General features: G+C 35.3%; 1 protein-coding gene across 1 annotated transcript; it reads left to right on the forward strand.

The window, feature by feature from the left end:
- The first annotated feature begins 2,775 nt into the window (after positions 1 to 2,775).
- Positions 2,776 to 5,727, forward strand: LOC113276186 (plant intracellular Ras-group-related LRR protein 9-like). The gene is made up of 3 exons (XM_026525757.1): positions 2,776 to 3,758; positions 4,527 to 4,693; positions 4,824 to 5,727. Exons 1-3 carry the CDS (start codon positions 2,961 to 2,963, stop codon positions 5,437 to 5,439), a joined length of 1,581 nt encoding a protein of 526 aa, XP_026381542.1. The 5' UTR covers positions 2,776 to 2,960; the 3' UTR covers positions 5,440 to 5,727.
- The last annotated feature ends 14,008 nt before the right edge of the window (positions 5,728 to 19,735 follow it).

Genomic DNA, 19,735 nt, shown 5'->3' on the forward strand with positions numbered 1-19,735 from the left:
TGAATCATTATGAGATTGATTAGGGTTCAATTACAGTCCAGACCGAAGTTAGTTTGTAGTAGGCTAGTATTTGTAGCGGATTAATACAATGTGGTGTTCAATCTGGACTAGGTCCCGGGGTTTTTCTGCATTTGCAGTTTCCTCGTTAACAAAATTTCTGGTGTCTGTGTTATTTTTATTCCGCGTTATATTTTTTTATATAATTGAAATATCACAGGTTGTGCGTTAATATCAATCAATTAGATTATCCAACCTTTGGTTGTTGATTTAAATTGATTGGCACTTGGATATTGGTCTTTGGTACCATCCAAGTTTATCTCTCTAGTATTTGATAAAGACTCGCAGATTTCCATTTGCTTGAGTAAAGTTCAAATCGAGAGATTGAGATATTAACTCTTTGATATACTTTTATCTAGATTGAGTCTGACTGTCTAGTTGATTCTCTAGAAAGTATATTGGAGTTAGTCCATAAAGATTGGTAATTGAAATATTGGGTGAGGTTGTTAGACCCCCGCTTTTTCATTAACAATACTACATATTAGTATGTATTGATCTATTAGAAGTCAGTTTTTCCGTTAGTGTATATCAATATGTACAGTCAGTTTTTTCAAGGTAGTACATGTTGATACATACCTACTACGCAAGTAATCCAAATATCTGACAGTACATATTAATATCCGACTGTTGCTGGGTTCTACTTGTTCTTGCCGACTAACAAAGGTCTTCCTCTTCTTTGCAACAAAAAGTTTCTTCTTCGGATACTCGTATTCTTTGTGGTATACACACTAAATAGATTAAATCAAATTCATCATAAAATAAAAAACCAGAACCATGGCATTTCTACTGATATAATTGGAGATATGATCGAAGTAAGTTGATGATTCTTCCAGCAACCTTTGAAAGAGAGATCAAAGTTTATGACGACTGATGTTCGAGCACCGGTTCGTTACGGAACTAGTTTCAATCAAAGTCAAGATAGTGTGTTCTGGATATCAATATGTACTGGGGGTTGACCTAGCACATAAGAAGCATAAAAAGTTTACCTAGTGCATATTTATTGCACTGGTCATATATATACCCAGCAATACATGTTAATATGTACTAATTCAAGAACTAAGTACATCAACAGTACATATATCAACTATAAACTAGGGTTTTTAGCAGTACATATCAACATGTACTGTAGGATCATACACAATTAATATATGCAGTACTTATGAATATGTATTGTAAGATCATACATAAACATGCAGTAGAAGAGTTTAAGCAGTACATATCAAGAATTTAATAGTACACACTGATATGTACTCTAGGATCATATAGAAAATTGGTATAAAAAATCAACAAAAATAAAACTGAAAACATTACACCTATTGGATTGTATTTTTAAAATTAGAAACAATAGATTTTTTGGCAGAAATCCCAGGTTTCTTTGATGTTGGTTGAGTATCAACAAATTTCTTCTTCTTCTTTGATGCTGTTTCAGAATCGGGAGTACCTTGTTCTTCAAAATCACAATCTTTTACCGATTTTTGGGAGAAGAATCTCGTATTATGCTAATTCTTCTTAGTAAACTAGGGTTTTGTGGATATGATTCTTCAAAAAAATAGGGTTTTTGAGTATTTCGTATAGTTTCTTAATTATAAATCTAGTTTTTGATCATTACCTCGTAATTTGATTGCAGATCAAGTTTTTTGTGGATTTTTTACAGATCAGAAACATGAAGAACGGAGACGGAAGAAGAACTAAGAGATTTTAGGGAAAATCGTTTTTGTTCACACGAAAAGCTTTGAGGACGTGAATCAATTGGTTTCACACTAACAGGGGTGTATTGGATCGGGATTTATATGGATAAGAACATATACTAGTTTACCTGAATCTAGTAGATTTATAAGGTTTCTTAAAAGAATCTTATAGATTCTTATAGATATATAATTTGGATTATATTGGATTGAGTTAAGATTAATTTAGATTTATAAGAAGTGAAGATCATTTTTCCCTTTCAAAAAAAAAACCATCACTAAAATTGAGGTGATGGTGGTGGTGTGTGGGGCTGGCGGTGTGTGGTATTTGTAGTGGTGGTGGTGGTTGTTGTTGGTGGTGGTCGATGACGATGGTCGACAGTGGTGGTTGTTGGTGGTGGTGGCGCTAGTGTTGGTGGTGTGTGGTGCCGATGGTGGTGGTTAGTAGTGGTGGTTGTTGGTGGTCGGTGGCGATGGTGGTGCTAGTGTTGGTTGGTGGTGTATGGTAGTGGTGGGGAAAATACATAGTATGATGTGATAAAAAAAAGAAAAAAAATTGTCCACTACAATCCGTGTAACTCTTGTGGTTTGGATTGAGATTATAACGAGATAATAATATGCATAATTTGCCTATAAATATCCATAACAATCCTGATATATCCTTCTCCTCAACTATCTTAAAAAATCTTAAATGAATTGAATACCTCGGATATTTAAAGATTCCTGACATATCCTAAATGAATAACTCAGATATTTCATGAATCCTGACATATCCTAATTGAATACCTAGGAGTTTTCAGAATTGTTAGAGGATAAGGTGGGTCGGATTTTGTGGACCAACCAACAAATTTGTCCGAGAATGTGCCCAAAAATGGACTACGCCGCTTCATCATGACATTAACCGTCAACGGAGCTTTCACGCAAGATGATATCATTACACGTGGCGAATTTGTTTGGGACCAGATCTTCGATTTCGTCCCATATCTATTACGTGTCTAGGGCATGTTTATCTCATCCATCGTCAGGAGGAAACGAAAAGAAAAACTAAAAAAATGAAAGTAAAAGTCAGTGCTTATTATTCGACAGTTACAATTAGGTTTTACTGGTAAATCAGCTAAAATTGTTTTCTTCGTCGCCCAAATACAAAATAACCCTAATTTTCTTTTAACTCTCTCGATTCCAACTTTCTTCCCCACAATTTTCTTGGTTTCAGGAAAAATGGATCCCAACCCTAAAACACACCCAATTCTGTCGTATGTAATGAATCGAATTCCTTCACTTGTTCCAAAACATCCAAGTTATTCAGATTTTGATGATATCGATATCGAACAACAAGCATCACAATCAAGTTCATCGGCATCACCATCAGCAGCAGCAGGAGGATCGAAATTAACCATGAGATCAGAAAGTTCTATCAATAGAGAAGTAGAATTAATGGTTGATATGCCACACTTAAAAGATCCAGAAGTTTTATCAGCAATGACAGCAGCTGTATCTGATGTATCACAAACAAGATCAATTCTCAAAGCATTGGGCGAACGACCAGATCATGAATCAGTTGATTCAGCTAAATTTAAGATTTCTGAAATTGAATCAAATTTATTGAATCAGATTCAGGAAATTGAAACAGAGTCGAAATTACCTAATGCCGCTGACCTTGAGAGAGAAATGAGAATCGTAGCTGAGAAAGAAAGGAAGATATATGAAGCTGTGATTAAATTAGATGAAATGCATGAATCTTATGAATTATTGTTGAAAAATGCTGAAGAAAGATTGCTTAAGATTTATCGATTGGCCTCTTCAGGGGAGAGAAAAGGCAAGGGAGTGGTGGAGGAGGAAAGGATGGATCGTGCTGATGAAGAAATGAATGAAGAAGTCGTGAGAATTTTGCAAGAAGGTTTAAGTAAAGAATTTGAAAGAGTTGTGTTGTGTGATCGTGAATTGAGGTATCTTCCTGAGGAGTTTGGAAAGATCCGTGGATTAGTTTCTCTTGATCTTTCTACTAATCAGCTCGAGGTTAGTATTTCTGTAGAGTTTGGAGTTTTTGAATTTCGCTGTCATTTAAATGATTTTAGGTAACATCGAGGAACTGCTGATGAGTAGAATTGCTCTTTGTATGTATAAACTATGGAATGAAATTCTTGATCATGATTTTCGTGTATAAGTAGAATTGAACTTTGTAGAAAATTTGGAATCATGGAATCGGACATGACCACAAAGTGATCTTTGTGGAAAACTTAGACCCACGGAGTTGTATTGTGAGTACAAAACATAGAAAGTTCTCAAGATCTTGGAGGGTTGACCTTGTTTTTTTATTTATAAAGTGATATTGTGCTGCTTGAACCTGGTTGGTATTTTGCAAATTATTGTGGATGATGACTGAATGTCTAGTTCGGAAGATAGGGTTGAGCTACTGCTTATGTTGATTTTTAATTCCAAAATTGAGGTCATCCTTGACATAGAGTTTGCAGATGTTCAAGCTTTAGTTTACCACTTTTGAGCATTTACTGTATATATAAGGTTTCAAGTCCGGTTTTGTAAGCTTGGTAGTGAAATAGTTTACTGGACACTATCATCTGTATAAAATTTTAAAGTTAAGATCTCCAAACTAAACAAGAATTATTAACTTACGGTTAACAAATTACATGACTCAAAAAATAGCTGGAGAAGGAGCTTTTACAGTTTTGGAATGTATGTAGTTCTTCTCATCATTTTTGTAGTTATTACTTATGTTAGATTTATCATGTTTCCTGACTATGTGGCACGCGTATGTATGGGGGACAGGTCATCCCTGATTCAATCTCAGGACTGGAAAAGCTGGAGGATCTGAATCTTTCATCGAACATTCTGGAGTCATTGCCAGATTCTATTGGGTTGTTGGTGAATCTAAAATACTTGAATGTATCCACTAACAAGCTGAAGGCCCTCCCTGACAGTATTATCAATTGCAGGTCATCTATTAATTCTTTGTTTTCCTTGGAAACCAATTTTATCTTTCTAAATATCAATTAAGAAATACATCTTTCAATTCTTCTCAGAACTCGAGTCATTCCCTAAGTAGAGCAGTGCTTTATAATGCAGATCATTAGTGGAGCTGGAAGCAAGCTTTAACCAGTTGACATATCTGCCAACTAAAATAGGTGAATTGGTGAATCTGCAGAAGCTCTTGGTCGGTCTCAATAAAATTCGTTTTCTTCCCAGTTCCATTTGTGAAATGAAGTCATTACGCCATCTAGATGCCCACTTCAATGAGCTACGTGGTCTTCCAAACGCTATTGGCCTCTTGACTAATCTCGAGATTCTTAATGTGAGCAGTAACTTCAGCGACTTTACAGAGCTTCCTCTCACATTTGGAGAGTTGATCAACCTCAAAGAGATAGATGTTAGTAACAACCAGATCAGTGCTCTTCCTGATACATTTGGCCGCCTGGACAGTCTAACCAAACTTAACTTGGATCAGAATCCACTTTTCATCCCTCCTATGGAGATTGTGGAGCAAGGAGTTGAAGCTGTCAAAGAATTCATGGCAAAGAGGTGGGTTGACATCTTACCTGAGGAGGAGCGTAAGAGTACGGAAGCAAACACGGAAGCACAAAAAGGATGGTTGACACGCAGCACTTTGTGGTTGACAGGATATTTGGCTGGTGGAGAGAAGTCTCCAAAGGCGCAAGTACATTATCTCGACCAGCAGTTATAGTTCTTCAATCGTCCTTTGGACTATTCCCAGATGTATCTATGCTTGTACAGCAAATGATAAATATGGTACCCACATTTGGTAAGAAGCCTGGTGAACCATTCCAGTGAATCCACTCTACTATATTGCCATTTGATAACCTTTTTTTGTTGAATTTGCCTCTTTTTTCTAAATTTTGTAGGATGCTTAAAATACCAAAGTGGTGTATTCATTGTTTTCCTTTTCCCCTAAACTCCATGTGGGCAAATTGTTTCCAACACGTATTTGATCATAAAACTCTCCTTTAGAGTCTTTCGTTTGAGCGTTTTCTTTCTAGTTTCTTTATCGAATTATATATATATATTGTTTCTCGGAACTACACTTCATGCAATATATAGATGCAAGGAATTTGATTTTCCTCTTTCAAATCACCCCAATTTCTCTTTACAACTGATATACATGCTTAGACTCTGGATGTGAACGCAGCTGTAAAGGTGTATAGACTTTGCCTTCAATCTGGATCCAACATTGTCCAGGTATCCTGATTTGTCCTGTCCTTGCCAGATTTCAGATTCTTGCAACTGTCCATTTCTCATCCATTACTGTATATGTTGGATAACAAAACGATAATGGCCAACATGGTTTGGGTCTTGTCGTAGTACCTTCTTAGCCACTTCCTGCCATCTCAACATTTGAGTGAATCCTACAAGCACCAAGCAAAGCACCCCAGCACCTCGATGAACACCACGGTTTTGTCCAATTTTCCTGTGCGGGCAAGAAGGTCGACCTCGACCATTACACCTGGATGCTCTGAATTTGGCTTAATCTTTGTGAACCATCTCATCAAAGAATCTTAACAAGATTGCTATAGGGATACCAGTGCTGATAGGGTACCAATTAATATAAAACAAAACAATCCTGATTTTTTGGATTAGTATCCCATTATTACTGGTGTCCCCTTTAGTAATCATGGAGCTTAAACCTTCTTCCACCAAACCTATTATTGTTGGGTGCAATATTCAAAAACAAGGAAAAATCAAATAAGCAAAAGTTCATAATATTTAGCTCCTTTATTATGGAAGTGATCAATTTGGCGAAACGGACGAGCCCCCAGATCTCCCAACAACAACAAAACAAAACTTTGGAAAAACTGAGTGAGACATGTGTTCAACACGCTGTCCTTAAGACTTTAGCGCTCGGCTACACTCAAGAGTGATGCTATAGCCCTCACAGGACGGATATCTCCAGGATAAAACACCCCACTACACCTACTACTAGCATATGTAGTAGATGCTCAACTTGAGCTTAGCAACTCCGAAAAACCGTTAAGGAAAATCGCGAACGCTAAAGAAAACAATATAAAATAATTTTCCTTTGAGGGTCTCTCTAAATTATAGAGAAACCCCTTTCCCATATATTTTACAAAAGTAGAGAATTTGTTTATATAATCGAATAATACAACTTAAGAAGGGGAACTTCCCGATGTAGGACTAATAAGATTTTCATTCACAAAGAAAACAAAAATTAGTTTTATTTAGTTAAAAACCTTAAAAATAATAATTAATAAATATTGTTTCCAACAATCCCCCACATGAATGAAAACCTCGATAAAACATGAAACACAGATAGATCTTGGTAAATCAACATCCCAATCTCATGACCCGAACGGACTGAACAGACAGAAGGATCGTGCATGTTGAAGTCATACTAGCAATTCTAACATCCTCTCCCTCACACAATAGTGTGTTGACCCCAGGATCATACTATGGATTGTAAAAATCATATAGTATAGAGATCTTTCATCTTTAGTTTCTCACAGGTGAGACTAAAGGTTTCTTTCACCAAAGTGAAAATGCATGAACTAGTGAACCCTTAGTGACCCTTAGGTCCTAAGTTCCATGAATACCAAAACCATCAAAACAAGATAAAACTCATTTTCTCAAAATGAATTAAATTTCGATAAAAAACAAAAATGACATAAAAACGTAGGAAATACCATTTTAGGCAGAGGTGTCCATGAGGTCTTGAACCTTTGCTTAGTGATATATTACCGGAACTACTTGCTAGAGACAGTGAACGCGATGTCTTGAACTGCTAGTGTTTGATGTAATTCGCGATGACAACCACGCATGATATCTCCAAGGTTGCTGCCAAGCTCGTGTCGTTGTGTCCGCTTTGGCCCTGGACATATCCTATTTCTCAGAATGCTCTAGAGAATTAGCTCATATTCTCATAGGAAGCGACCCACTTCCTCACTCAGATAGGTGAGTTCCATCAAGAGTGTTTACTGCTACACCCCACTTCAATCTTAAATTGAAACTATAAATATTATTAAGACTTATTTAAAAGTCATCCTCCACATGCAGTTACAATATCACGTCTACACCATAGGGAAAGAACAGAGAATGAAATTCTCTAATAGTGTTTACTAATCGAATTTTATATAATAGTAAGAAGGTTGTCGTTCACTCGGACTTGATGAGATTGATTTTAAGAATTAATAAACTAAAATAAAAGAAAAATATATACAAAATATTGTTACAAGATGAAGAGAGTTACTGGGACTAGGATTACGTCGAATTCATAACATAGGGTTCGATTTATTTATTCTCAACAATTAAATCTCAATAAATAAAAGTAACATGGACTCTGATTTTGCCAAGGTAGATTCTCAAAAGATTAGTTGTAAATCCTAAGCATGATGTATCAAAACATTTAACCTAAGCATACTTCATCAAATTAAATGACAACGAATTAATTCAAATTATATTTCAATTAAAATTAATGCAAAAGTCTTAAAAAGAATTAAATAATTTGACCCATGTATGACACTCATCTTCCTCCGTCGTCCTAGTGTTGGGGATTAACTCATCACGTCGAAAACACACTTAAAATATTTATTCATGGCTCAAAAAGTGGTTTACAAATGATAAAAATGTGAGAAATATTAAAGCAGTGATTTTCTTTTCTCTCCCAAACTCTCCCCAAATGTGCTCTCTAGCTCTCTATTTATACACACAAATACAAATCACTCAAATATATTCTTCCATAACTCCAAAATCTTCTTCTTTTTAACTAAAAATATCTTCAGGAATTTTTCTTTGTCTTTATTCTATACATGTCTTTACTAAACCCATGTCTTCTTTAATTCGCAGAATAAAATCTAAGATAAAATCTTCTAAGGATATATTTCTTGTTTAATACAAGATAACTTCCTTTTTCTTCAAAACTTCATGTTTGTAAGGCAAGAAGATATTCTTATCTTAAAGATAATAAATCCTTTACCGTTGAAACCAAATTTCCCGCCAATTTTTTCTTTTCAAATCAAGGAAGAAGATGGAGCCCCCTTAACCAGTAATGGGGTGCGATTAACAGTTGGTTCCCTGGGGTGCCCCTTATCAGTTAGGTGCCCCTTATCCAAAACTGAGAGTCTGAATAACATGTGTCCTTCGGGTGCCTATACAAACTTTTCGAGCCGAATTTTCCAAAAATGTTTACTTTCCAAAAATACCTACAAACACATAAAACACCATAATAAGTAGAAAATCGAGTACCAACAATACTGAAAATTAAGGACAATTTGGTCACAAAAATGTGTCTATCAAATACCCTCAAACTTATTATTTGCTAGTCCTCGAGCAAATCTAATCTAGAAAAATAAAAATGACTACACTTAGCACGTGCAGCAAGTCGTTAAACCGCTAGGTGGCTCTAGCGGCGGAGTGTTGTCTCCGGAGGGTTTACCAGAGGTGTACCCACAAAACCTTTACTCCGGACCCTAGCTATATACGCAAAACCTTGGAAGGCACTAAAGAATCTCTGTGGTTGGCATACTCTCATTGACTATAGGAGGAAGTACCCTGATGCGAAATTCCAATTGTTGTACACGAGTTTGCACTCAAGCATACTAAAATTCATATAAGTGACAGAGCTCTACACAGATAGTTTTTGTACATCATAACCGGAGTCAACCAATCACATGGAAAGATTAAGAAGATGGATGTAGAGAAAAACATAGATGGTTTTGATGTTGACTAAGGTGAACCCATCCTAATGGACTGAAATAGCGGTCTGACTAATATCAGCACAGCTGGCATATACAAGGAAACCAGCGGGTAATAATCCTAACTCTAGGTCAACACAACTGGAATATACAAGGGCTCCAGTGGTCGACTTTATTTAATTTATTCCGGTTGGTCTGATGGTCTGGTCTCTTTTTTTTTTTTTATCTCAATCACTCTATTTCACCCAATCACTTATAAGAAAATAAAAACAGAAGGTGAAAAGGATTCAACGAGATATGGCGAAACTACCATGTTTTTTTTAAAAAAAAAATCTAACACGTGAGCTATGTGCTTTTATGAATAGACTCTTTAGATGTTTCCATCTAATCAGATTGGTTCCTCAACTCCTATAACCAAGATGCTTCCATCCACTTAGATTGGTTAGTGCCATCCTTAGTAAACATAAATTTCTAGGCTCTGGAGTTTATTTATTGCAACTAAAAAGTTTCTCCCATACCCCAAACTTAAATCTAACATTGTCCTCAATGTTCTAAAGATAAAATTAAAAGCATATGAACAAGGAGAAAATGTTACCATTTGAAGCAAAAGAGTTAAGGAAAGATATTATCGTATTGCATGAGATTGGGTTACCTCCCAAGAAGTGCTAAGTTTAACGTCTTCAGCCAGAACAAGAAAGGATCAGTCACCTTATAGAATCATAAAGTAATAGCCGGAATAACTGCGGATCACCAAAACCAAATAGAGCTATCACAAGTAAAAAGAATCTGCAACATGCCAAGAAAATTAACAAATAAAGCACAACCTTGTCTAGTTTCTTGTTTAAGACAACTACATCTAGCTGTGGTTCATGTTCAGGTTCTATAATAGGGTCTAGATAAAATATTTCCATGGGTTCATTTCCTCATAAGTTAGACCCAAATGTTCAGGTTCTAGAGTCTGGAAAAACTCAAATAAAAACTTAGAAGCACATAATAATAACCTGAATAACTGGGGATCCTCTAAGTCAATCAGATTTGACTCACACATCTGACCACAATGAGAGTGGTGGTGTTCCTTAAACAAATGTGTCGACCCTAATCTCCTAAAGTAATTAGGTTTAGTCTTAAAACTCAATAACTGACACATTTCAAATTCAAACGTTCCCACAATTGGAATATAAGTTTTTGGTGGGAAAACAAAATCAATCTGGGTATCATAACCTGGGTAAACCACATCAACCAGAGGATGGGTTTCTAACAACTGAACTTCTTCCTGGACATTATTAGGTTCGGGAAAACGCGTATGAAGATAATCTTGTAAAATGGTTGAGGCACATATGTCAAGTCCCAAGTGAGGGACCTTTCTAAGAGTTAAAGCACACAAAGAATGATAATCACCTCCAAATTTAGAGTTTTCAGTGTCTCTAGAAAGACTAGTCACAACTTCCCTAATTTCCAGGTCATCAGATTCTTAGAAATGGTCAATTGATTCTTCTAAGTCGGGTTCATCTTCACTCATCTCTACGAGTTCACTTTCTTTGTCTAAGACTATTGTTTCTAAATCGCTAGACTCAAAATAAACTCGTTCGTCTAAACCTTCGTTGGCTTCGTGAAAAGGAAAAACTACATCGTCTACAACGGGGATATTTCTAGTCAAATCCTCGTCCTTTTGAATAGGTGAATAATTATTAAAATTATTTGGATTTGTACTAATTATTATTATTATAAAGCTCAACCGGAGTAACAAATTCCTGATCACTATGGCTAGATATTTCTGATTCTTCATCAATATTATCCTCATCATAATCATCATTATATGAAAATGATCGAACCTCATCTAAACAAGTAGTGCTTACCAATTCTAACCTCGTCATCTTGATTATGTGAATAAAAACTATCCTTATTTTCAAGGGTGGTATTGGGAACACTATATTGGAATTTAAGACTACGTTGAGAAAATTTTTCCACAATCCTATTTGTACTCTCAGTAAATTGCTTGAGGGACTCTTCTAGAGACATCTTAGTTGACTGCTCTACGGACTCTTCTGGAAGCGGAATATTGTAAGTCTCCTTCATAAATAAGTGAAACTTCTGTGTTGACTCATTGAAACTCTTGAGAGACTCTTCTAGAGAAATAGGAGGATCGTTTTGCTCGTATAACCCGGGGGTGTGCGAATAGTAATTAGGCTCACCGTGGTATGAGAAACTTTCAATAGGTGGATGTTCCCAATCACTATTCACACTATGGTCAAAGTAGTAATGTCCATTTTGTTCAGTCGGATATTCGTTGTATTGGCTATTATATAACCAGTTCGACATTCTTAACACAAAATAAAACCCACTGACAGGGGATTCGTGGGTGGATAGAGTCTTACCTCCCGAACCAGACGGGTGATGAACCGTTGAAGTCAACTCAGGCCACCGACTCCAATGTCAGTGTACGAACCTGAGGGGCCGAGACAGTATCGTAATTGTCGTCCTTCCCTGCAACAGTTTTATTTAAATAAACCCTTCCTTAGAGTTTCAAAAATAATAATGTCCAATGTTCCAAAAATAAAGTTCAAAAGGTCCAAAAATAAAAAATTACAAAAATTAATTCTCTATTTACAGTTTCTAAAAATAAAATATCTATATACAAAAAATGTTCTTCTTCACTCCTTTTGGATTCCTCTTTTCTTTCCTTCTTTGGTTTTGCTTTTGTTTTCAACACTTTCTTCCTTTTTCTTTAGTTCAGCTCCAAATCTGAAAACAAACAAGAAATAACAAAAGGCGTAAAAAAGAACAAAAATAATAAAAATAAAACTTAAAAACAAATCTATAAACAAGCCCGCGTCGACGACGCCAAAAATTTAATCGAATTTTATATAATGGTAAGAAGGTTGTCGTTCACTCAGACTTGATGAGATTGATTTTAAGAATTAATAAACTAAAATAAAAGAAAAATATATACAAAATATTGTCACAAGATGAAGAGAGTTACTGGGACTAGGATTTCGTTGAATTCATAACATAGGGTTCGATTTATTTATTCTCAATAATTAAAGCTCAATAAATAAAAGTAACATGGACTCTGATTTTGCCAAGGTAGATTTTCAAAAGATTAGTTGTAAATCCTAAGCATGATGAATCAAAACATTTAAGCTAAGCATACTTCATCAAATTAAATGACAACCAATTAATTCAAATCAGATTTCAATTAAAATTAATGCAAAAGTCTTAAAAAGAATTAAATAATCTGAACCATGTATGACACTCATCTTCCTCCGTCGTCCCAGTGTTGGGGATTAGCTCATCACGTCGAAAACACACTTAAAATATTTATTCATGGCTCAAAAAGTGGTTTACAAATGATAAAAATGTGAGAAAATTATTAAAGCAGTGATTTTCTTTTCTCTCCCAAACTCTCCCCAAATATGCTCTCTAGCTCTCTATTTATACACACAAATACACATCACTCAAATATATTCTTCCATAACTCCAAAATCTTCTTCTTTTTAACTAAAAATATCTTCAGGAATTTTTCTTTCTCTTTATTCTATACATGTCTTTACTAAACCCATGTCTTCTTTAATTCGCAGAATAAAATCTAAGATAAAATCTTCTAAGGATATCTTTCTTGTTTAATACAAGATAACTTCCTTTTTCTTCAAAACTTCATGTTTGTAAGGCAAGAAGATATTTTTATCTTAAAGATAATAAATCCTTTACCGTTGAAACCAAATTTCCAGCCAATTTTTTCTTTTCAAATCAAGGAAGAAGATGGAGCCCCCTTAACCAGTAATGGGGTGCGATTAGTAGTTGGCTCCCTGGGGTGCCCCTTATCCAAAACTGAGAGTCCGAATAACATGTGTCCTCCGGGTGCCTATGCCAACTTTTCGAGCCGAATTTTCCAAAAATGTTTATTTTCCAAAAATACCTACAAACACATAAAACACCATCATAAGTAGAAAATCGAGTGCCAACAATACTGAAAATTGAGGACAATTCAGTCACAAAGGTTTTATATAACCTTTGTGCGTAACTGTTAGGTTCATAAATACATTTTTTTGTCTCATTATTTGATAATTCCATGCTTGGGTTAATATCTTTGATGGGTTATGCTTAGAAGATCCATAAATTATTTGTGAATCAATATTTTAGTTTCGTATAAATTTCTCGCTGATGCAATCTGATGGTTCATGCTTAGATTTAGTCTTTTGATATGCCATGCTTAGGGTATACCAGTGATATTTGCGATGCTAATACATATAATATGTGATGTCAATAGAACGAACAATAAATAATTCATGGATTATGTATCATTTCAGTAACTGAATAGAAGTTGTGGTGGATACTATAAACCCTGGTTACGAATATTTCCTTTGGATTCATTCAATTAGTTTACTTTATTTTCTTCGTTTTTATTATTTTCTAAAAAAACCAAAAACATCTTTATTGGTTAAACGATTAGAGTATTTCCACCGCTCCTCGTGGGAACGACCCGTACATGCCTATGTCTACTAGTTAGACGCCGTACAATTGCGGTTATCACATATAGGGTTCTTTTCGGATCCTATCAATTTTTTTAGTGGGTAAGTATTCATATTTTTGAAGGTTTTCACTTTTCTTAGAATTAAAAAAATATATATAAAAAAAAATCAATTGGATAATATCTCTGTTTTGCTCGAAGACTAGCAAAATATAAGTGTGCGGGTGTTGATAAGCATGTATTTGCTACATTTTATACCCATATTTATATTAGCTATGATACAATATTTTAGTTACTAATACTATTTTAGTGCTTTTGTAGAAAGTACAAGTGAATTCGATCATCCAGCGAATAAACAGCAAAATGTGAGACTTAATGGTGTTTGCGACGAAAATGGAAAAATGTGGTTGGCCTGGTACTTCCATATATCAGCAACCACAATGATGAAATGTGGTTGGCCTGGTATTTCCATGTATCAGCAACCACATTGATCAATTATGCTGGCCTGATATTTCTATCTATCAGCAGCACTTATTATGCTGGCCTGGTATTTCCATGTATCAGCCGCCGGGTTGGCCTGGTATTTCCATGTATCAGCAACCACAATTTTGAAATGGGGTTGGCCTGGTATTTCCATATATCAGCAACCACAATGGTGAAATGAGGTTGGCCTGGTATTCCATATATCAGCAACCACAATGAAAAAAATGACAAAATGTAGCTGGCCTGGTATCTCCACATATATCAGCAGCATAAAATTGTTTCATAGGCGAGGCACAAACGCAGCAAATGAATTGAAATCAAAGTGGGGTTGGCACATGCAAACTGAAAATGGGAGTATTTTATCTTTCTTACTTTATTACAAATATTCCACCGGGAAAGATAATTTATTTGCCATGTGAAGAATTAATTGAGGAATATTTACACGTGAGATTATTTTGGAAATAAAATAACTCCTTCATTTGGGAGATTTTGGAAATAGGGAGAGATTATTATTTCATTGGAAGAATGAGGTGGCAATACTATTTGGGGAAAGATAATGATGAAGATATCAACTTGCATGCAAGATATTTTCATAGAATAATTTATTTTGATTCTTTTATTAATGAAATAAAAAAAAGGGAAGGTTATAAGGAGGTAGGCCGGCTGGAGTTTTGGGAGGCTACATGCCGAACAGAAACCAGAGAAGAGAAAAAGAGGCGACGACGTGTTTGAGAGCTCAAGAACAAGGGAAGAAGACGACACCATTGGTTTAATCTTTCCTCTTTTGTTATTATTTTTGAAGGGTTTTAAGAAACCCATGATCATGTCTTGCTAGATATCCGTAACCAGGGTTTATAGTATCCACCACAACTTCTATTAAGTTACTGAAATGAAACATAATCCATGAATTATTTATTGTTCATTCTATTGACATCACCTATTATATGTATTAGCATCGCAAATATCACTGGTATACCCTTAGCATGGCACATCAAAAGACTAAATCTAAGCATGAACCATCAGATTGCATCAGCGAGAATTTTATACGAAACTAAAATATTGATTCACAAATAATTTATGGCTCTTCTAAGCATAACCCATCAAAGATATTAACCCAAGCATGGAATTATCAAATAATGAGACAAAAAAATGTATTTATGAACCTAACAGTTACGCACAAAGGTTATATAAAACTGGTGAAGCAACAACTCATTTTTATCATTAAATCAATAAATAAAATCATGGAATTAATTTATTCAAATCAAAATAGTCTTTGTCAAATAACTCAATTCAATTGAGCTATATTTAATGTGGCTTCAATATAAACCCTAGTTATGAAAATCTAGCAAGACATGATCATGGGTTTCTTAAAACCCTTCAAAAATAATAACAAAAGAGGAAAGATTAAACCGATGGTGTCGTTTTATTCCCTTGTTCTTGAGCTCTCAAACACGTCGTCGCCTCTTTTTCTCTTCTCCGGTTTCTGTTCGGCATGTAGCCTCCCAAAAATCCAGCCGACCTACCTCCTTATAACCTTCCCTTTCTTTTATTTCATTAATCAAAGAATCAAAATAAATTATTCTTTGAAAATATCTTGCATGCAAGTTGATGTCGTCATCAGTATCTTTCCCCAAATAGTATTACCACCTCGTTCTTCCAATGAAATAATAATCTCTCCTTATTTCCAAAATTTCCCAAATGAAGAAAGAGTTACTTTATTTCCAAAATAATCTCACGTGTAAATATTCCTCAATTAATTCTTCACATGGTAAATAAATTATCTTTCCCGTTGGAATATATTTGTAATAAAGTAAGAAAGATAAAATACTCCCATTTTCAGTTTGCATGTGCCAACCCCACTTTGATTTCAATTCATTTGCTGCGTTTGCGCCTCGCCTATGAAACAATTTTATGCTGCTGATATATGTGGAGATCCCATGCCAACTACATTTTGTCATTTTTTTCATTGTGGTTGCTGATATATGGAAATACCAGGCGAACCTCATTTCATCATTGTGGTTGCTGATATATGGAAATACCAGGCCAACCCCATTTCATAATTGTGGTTGCTGATACATGGAAATACCAGGCCAACCCGGCTGCTGATACATGGAAATACCAGGCCAGCATAATAAGTGTTGCTGATATATAGAAATACCAGGCCAGCATAATTGATCATTGTGGTTGCTGATACATGGAAATACCATGCCAACCACATTTCATCATTGTGGTTGCTGATATATGGAAGTACCAGGCCAACCACATTTTTCCATTTTCGTTGCAAACACCATTAAGTCTCACACTTTGGTATTTATTCGTTGGATGATCGAATTCACTTATACTTTCTACAAAAGCACTAAAATAGTATTAGTAACTAAAATATTGTATCATAGCTAATATAAATATGGGTATAAAATTTAGCATATACATGCTTATCAACACCCCCACACTTATATTTTGCTAGTCCTCGAGCAAAACAGAGATATTATCCAATTGATTTTTTTTTTATATATATTTTTTTTAATTCTAAGAAAAGTGAAAACCTGCAAAAATATGGATAATTACCCACTCCCCCACACTTAAACATTACATTGTCCTCAATGTAATTGAGTCATCCAATGTAGAAATTAAGATGGGAAATACAAAAATAAACAATAAAAATAAGAGATAGAGTAGAGGGAACAAATCTGATGGGTTGACTCCCATGAAGCGAAATGTATTTGTTTCCCAACTTGCCAATAGAATGTAGTCTCAAACAAGGTGAGGTTGGTACCCCAAAGTAGACATCCAATAATATATATAGAGTCTAAAAAGTTGAGGATCATCCCAACTAATCCGGTCAGCTGAAAATATGCACCTGCAAATACTATAAACCTCCAGAAAGATGTTTAAATTCATTCCCACTAGAAAATTGTAAGTGCAAATTACATCACTCCCATAAGCAACAGGTTCAGATTGTTTGAAAATTTCTGTTCGCAGAGCACTCTCTAAATCAGGTTCTAAATCAGCTGAAATGATTTCTGCAGCTAATATTGGTTCAAATTCATCCGCGTAACAATAGCTCAATGGAGCAATAATATCACGACTCATAGACCCATTATCATTTAAAACGTTTTCATTATCAATATCATCAAGACAAAAATATTCAGAACTTCATGACTTAAGGGTCAAGGTCGGAGCTTTCTCGTCTAATAGAACTAGTCGAGACTCTGAAAAAATTAGAGGTTCTAGTTTGGGTTTCCATTTATTAGTGTCTAGCAGTGGTGTGGAGTCTAATAAGGCATTGAATTCACATATAACACTATCATCATCGAAATCATACCTCTAGTGGATCTTCCAAGTGGCTCTTGCAAAAGCTTTGCGAGTGCATCTTTTCGCTGGTAGCACTTCAAACTAAGGTACCTGGAAAATTCCAAGCAAACTGCGTAAAAAGAACTAAAAGAAAACTAAAAGAAAAATAAAAAATAAATTATGTACAGAAAAAAAATAATAATAAAAAAATAAACTATGTACAAGATATCAATCAGAGAGTATAATTTAACCACTCCCCGGCTGCGGCGCCAAAGATTGATAGGATCCGGGAAGAACCCTATATGTGATAACTGCAATCGCACGGTGTCTAACTAGTAGACATAGGCAAGTACGGGTCGTTCCCACGAGGAGCGGTGGAAATACTCTAATCAATATCTCTAATCGTTTAACCAATAAAGATGTTTTTGGTTTTTTTAGAAAATAATAAAAACGAAGAAAATACTAATTGAATGAATCCAAAGGAAATATTCGTAATCAGGGTTTATAGTATCCACCACAACTTCTATTCAGTTACTGAAATGAAACATAATCCATGAATTATTTATTGTTCGTTCTATTGACATCACCTATTGTATGTATTAGCATCGCAAATATCACTGGTTTACCCTAAGCATGGCACATCAAAAGACTAAATCTAAGCATCAACCATCAGATTGCATCAGCGAGAAATTTATACGAAACTAAAATATTGATTCACAAATAATTTATGGCTCTTTGATAGACGCATTTATGTGTCTATTTTGTTCTCAATGTTCTGTATTGTTAGACTCGATTAAATACTTATTGTGTTATTTTATGTTTTTGTAGATGTTTTTGGAAAAATAAGCTCTTGCGGCGAAATTGGCTCGAAAAGTGGTGTTTTACACCCTAGGATAGAGTACTAAAGACACCCCAGAAATGCACCAGAGAAACCCAGAAAAATTACTAAAGGCACCCCAAGGGACATGTGTTATTCGGACTCCAGCAACGGATAAGGGGGCGACCACTGGATAAGGGGTGACCTTCTTCACAAATTCAAAAAAATATTTTGGCGGGAAAATATTTGCTCTTCACTGGCAGATTTTCTCGATTGCTTTTGGACGTGATTTTGTGCGATTCAATCACTGAAACTTTGTGGAAACATGTAATATATCATAACAGAGATGGTATGGGTGATTGTTTCGACTGAATTTGGCTGGATAATCACGTGGAAGAAATCAGGGCAACACGGGTTTGAAAATGATATTCACGGATTTTCAGCAAGTTTGATGTGTGTTGCTCGTGTTTGGATGACACTTAGTCACTGAAGATGCGTGTAGAAGCTAAATAAGGGAGTATCATAAGCTGTTTACGCGTGGAGAATCATTTCAGGGAAGAAAATATTCGGAAAATATTTTCTTTTAACACCGAGTAATGGAGGATCATGGAGAGTTAATGAGCGTGATTTCTTGTCGCTGTTGGGTATAAATAGGTTCCCTGGGTGTCCTAGAAGGGTGTCGAGAGTTTGGGGTGGAGAGTTTGGGGAAGTTTTGGAGGCTACAGAATGAAGAAATCACGAGTTGCAGAGCTGCCATTTTTCTGCTGCTGTTGCTGATGAAGAACACCAAGAACATAAGACCCACACTGAGCAGTCTTATTTTGCTACAAATTTTACGACACAGCGGCAACAGTCTTATTTTGCTACAGTTATTGCGACACAACGGCAGCAGTCTTAGATAAACAGTAACACATATAACTGTTACCTTTTCTCCTTGTAAACACTTTTTTGAGCAATGAAAAGTTCCTTTGAGTGTGTTTTCACCATGCGGAGCTAGACCCCATCACTGGGACAACGGAGGAAGCAACTTTTCATGATTGTGGTAAATGAATTAATTCTTTTATTGACTTTTTGCATAGATTTAATTGTTTTATGATTTCAATTAATTATTTGTTATTTTGTTAGATGCCGCATGCTTAGTTTTAATTACTTTAGATGCGTCATGCTTTTAAATTACAAATAATATTTTACGAAATCTATTTTTTGCAAAGAACTAGAGTCACAAGTTCTTTTGTTTGAGCTATATTGTTTAGAGTTA

The sequence above is a fragment of the Papaver somniferum genome, chromosome 4 (genome assembly GCF_003573695.1).
Source record: "Papaver somniferum cultivar HN1 chromosome 4, ASM357369v1, whole genome shotgun sequence".
NCBI lineage: Eukaryota > Viridiplantae > Streptophyta > Magnoliopsida > Ranunculales > Papaveraceae > Papaver > Papaver somniferum.

Bases quoted from the DNA above. Each gene is read 5' to 3' on its own strand.
- LOC113276186 (XM_026525757.1), top strand. From the start codon at position 2,961: ATGGATCCCAACCCTAAAACACACCCAATTCTGTCGTATGTAATGAAT. The intron at 3,759-4,526 runs GTTAGTATTTCT...TATGGGGGACAG, and splicing joins TTTCTACTAATCAGCTCGAG to GTCATCCCTGATTCAATCTC. The intron at 4,694-4,823 runs GTCATCTATTAA...TTTATAATGCAG, and splicing joins GACAGTATTATCAATTGCAG to ATCATTAGTGGAGCTGGAAG.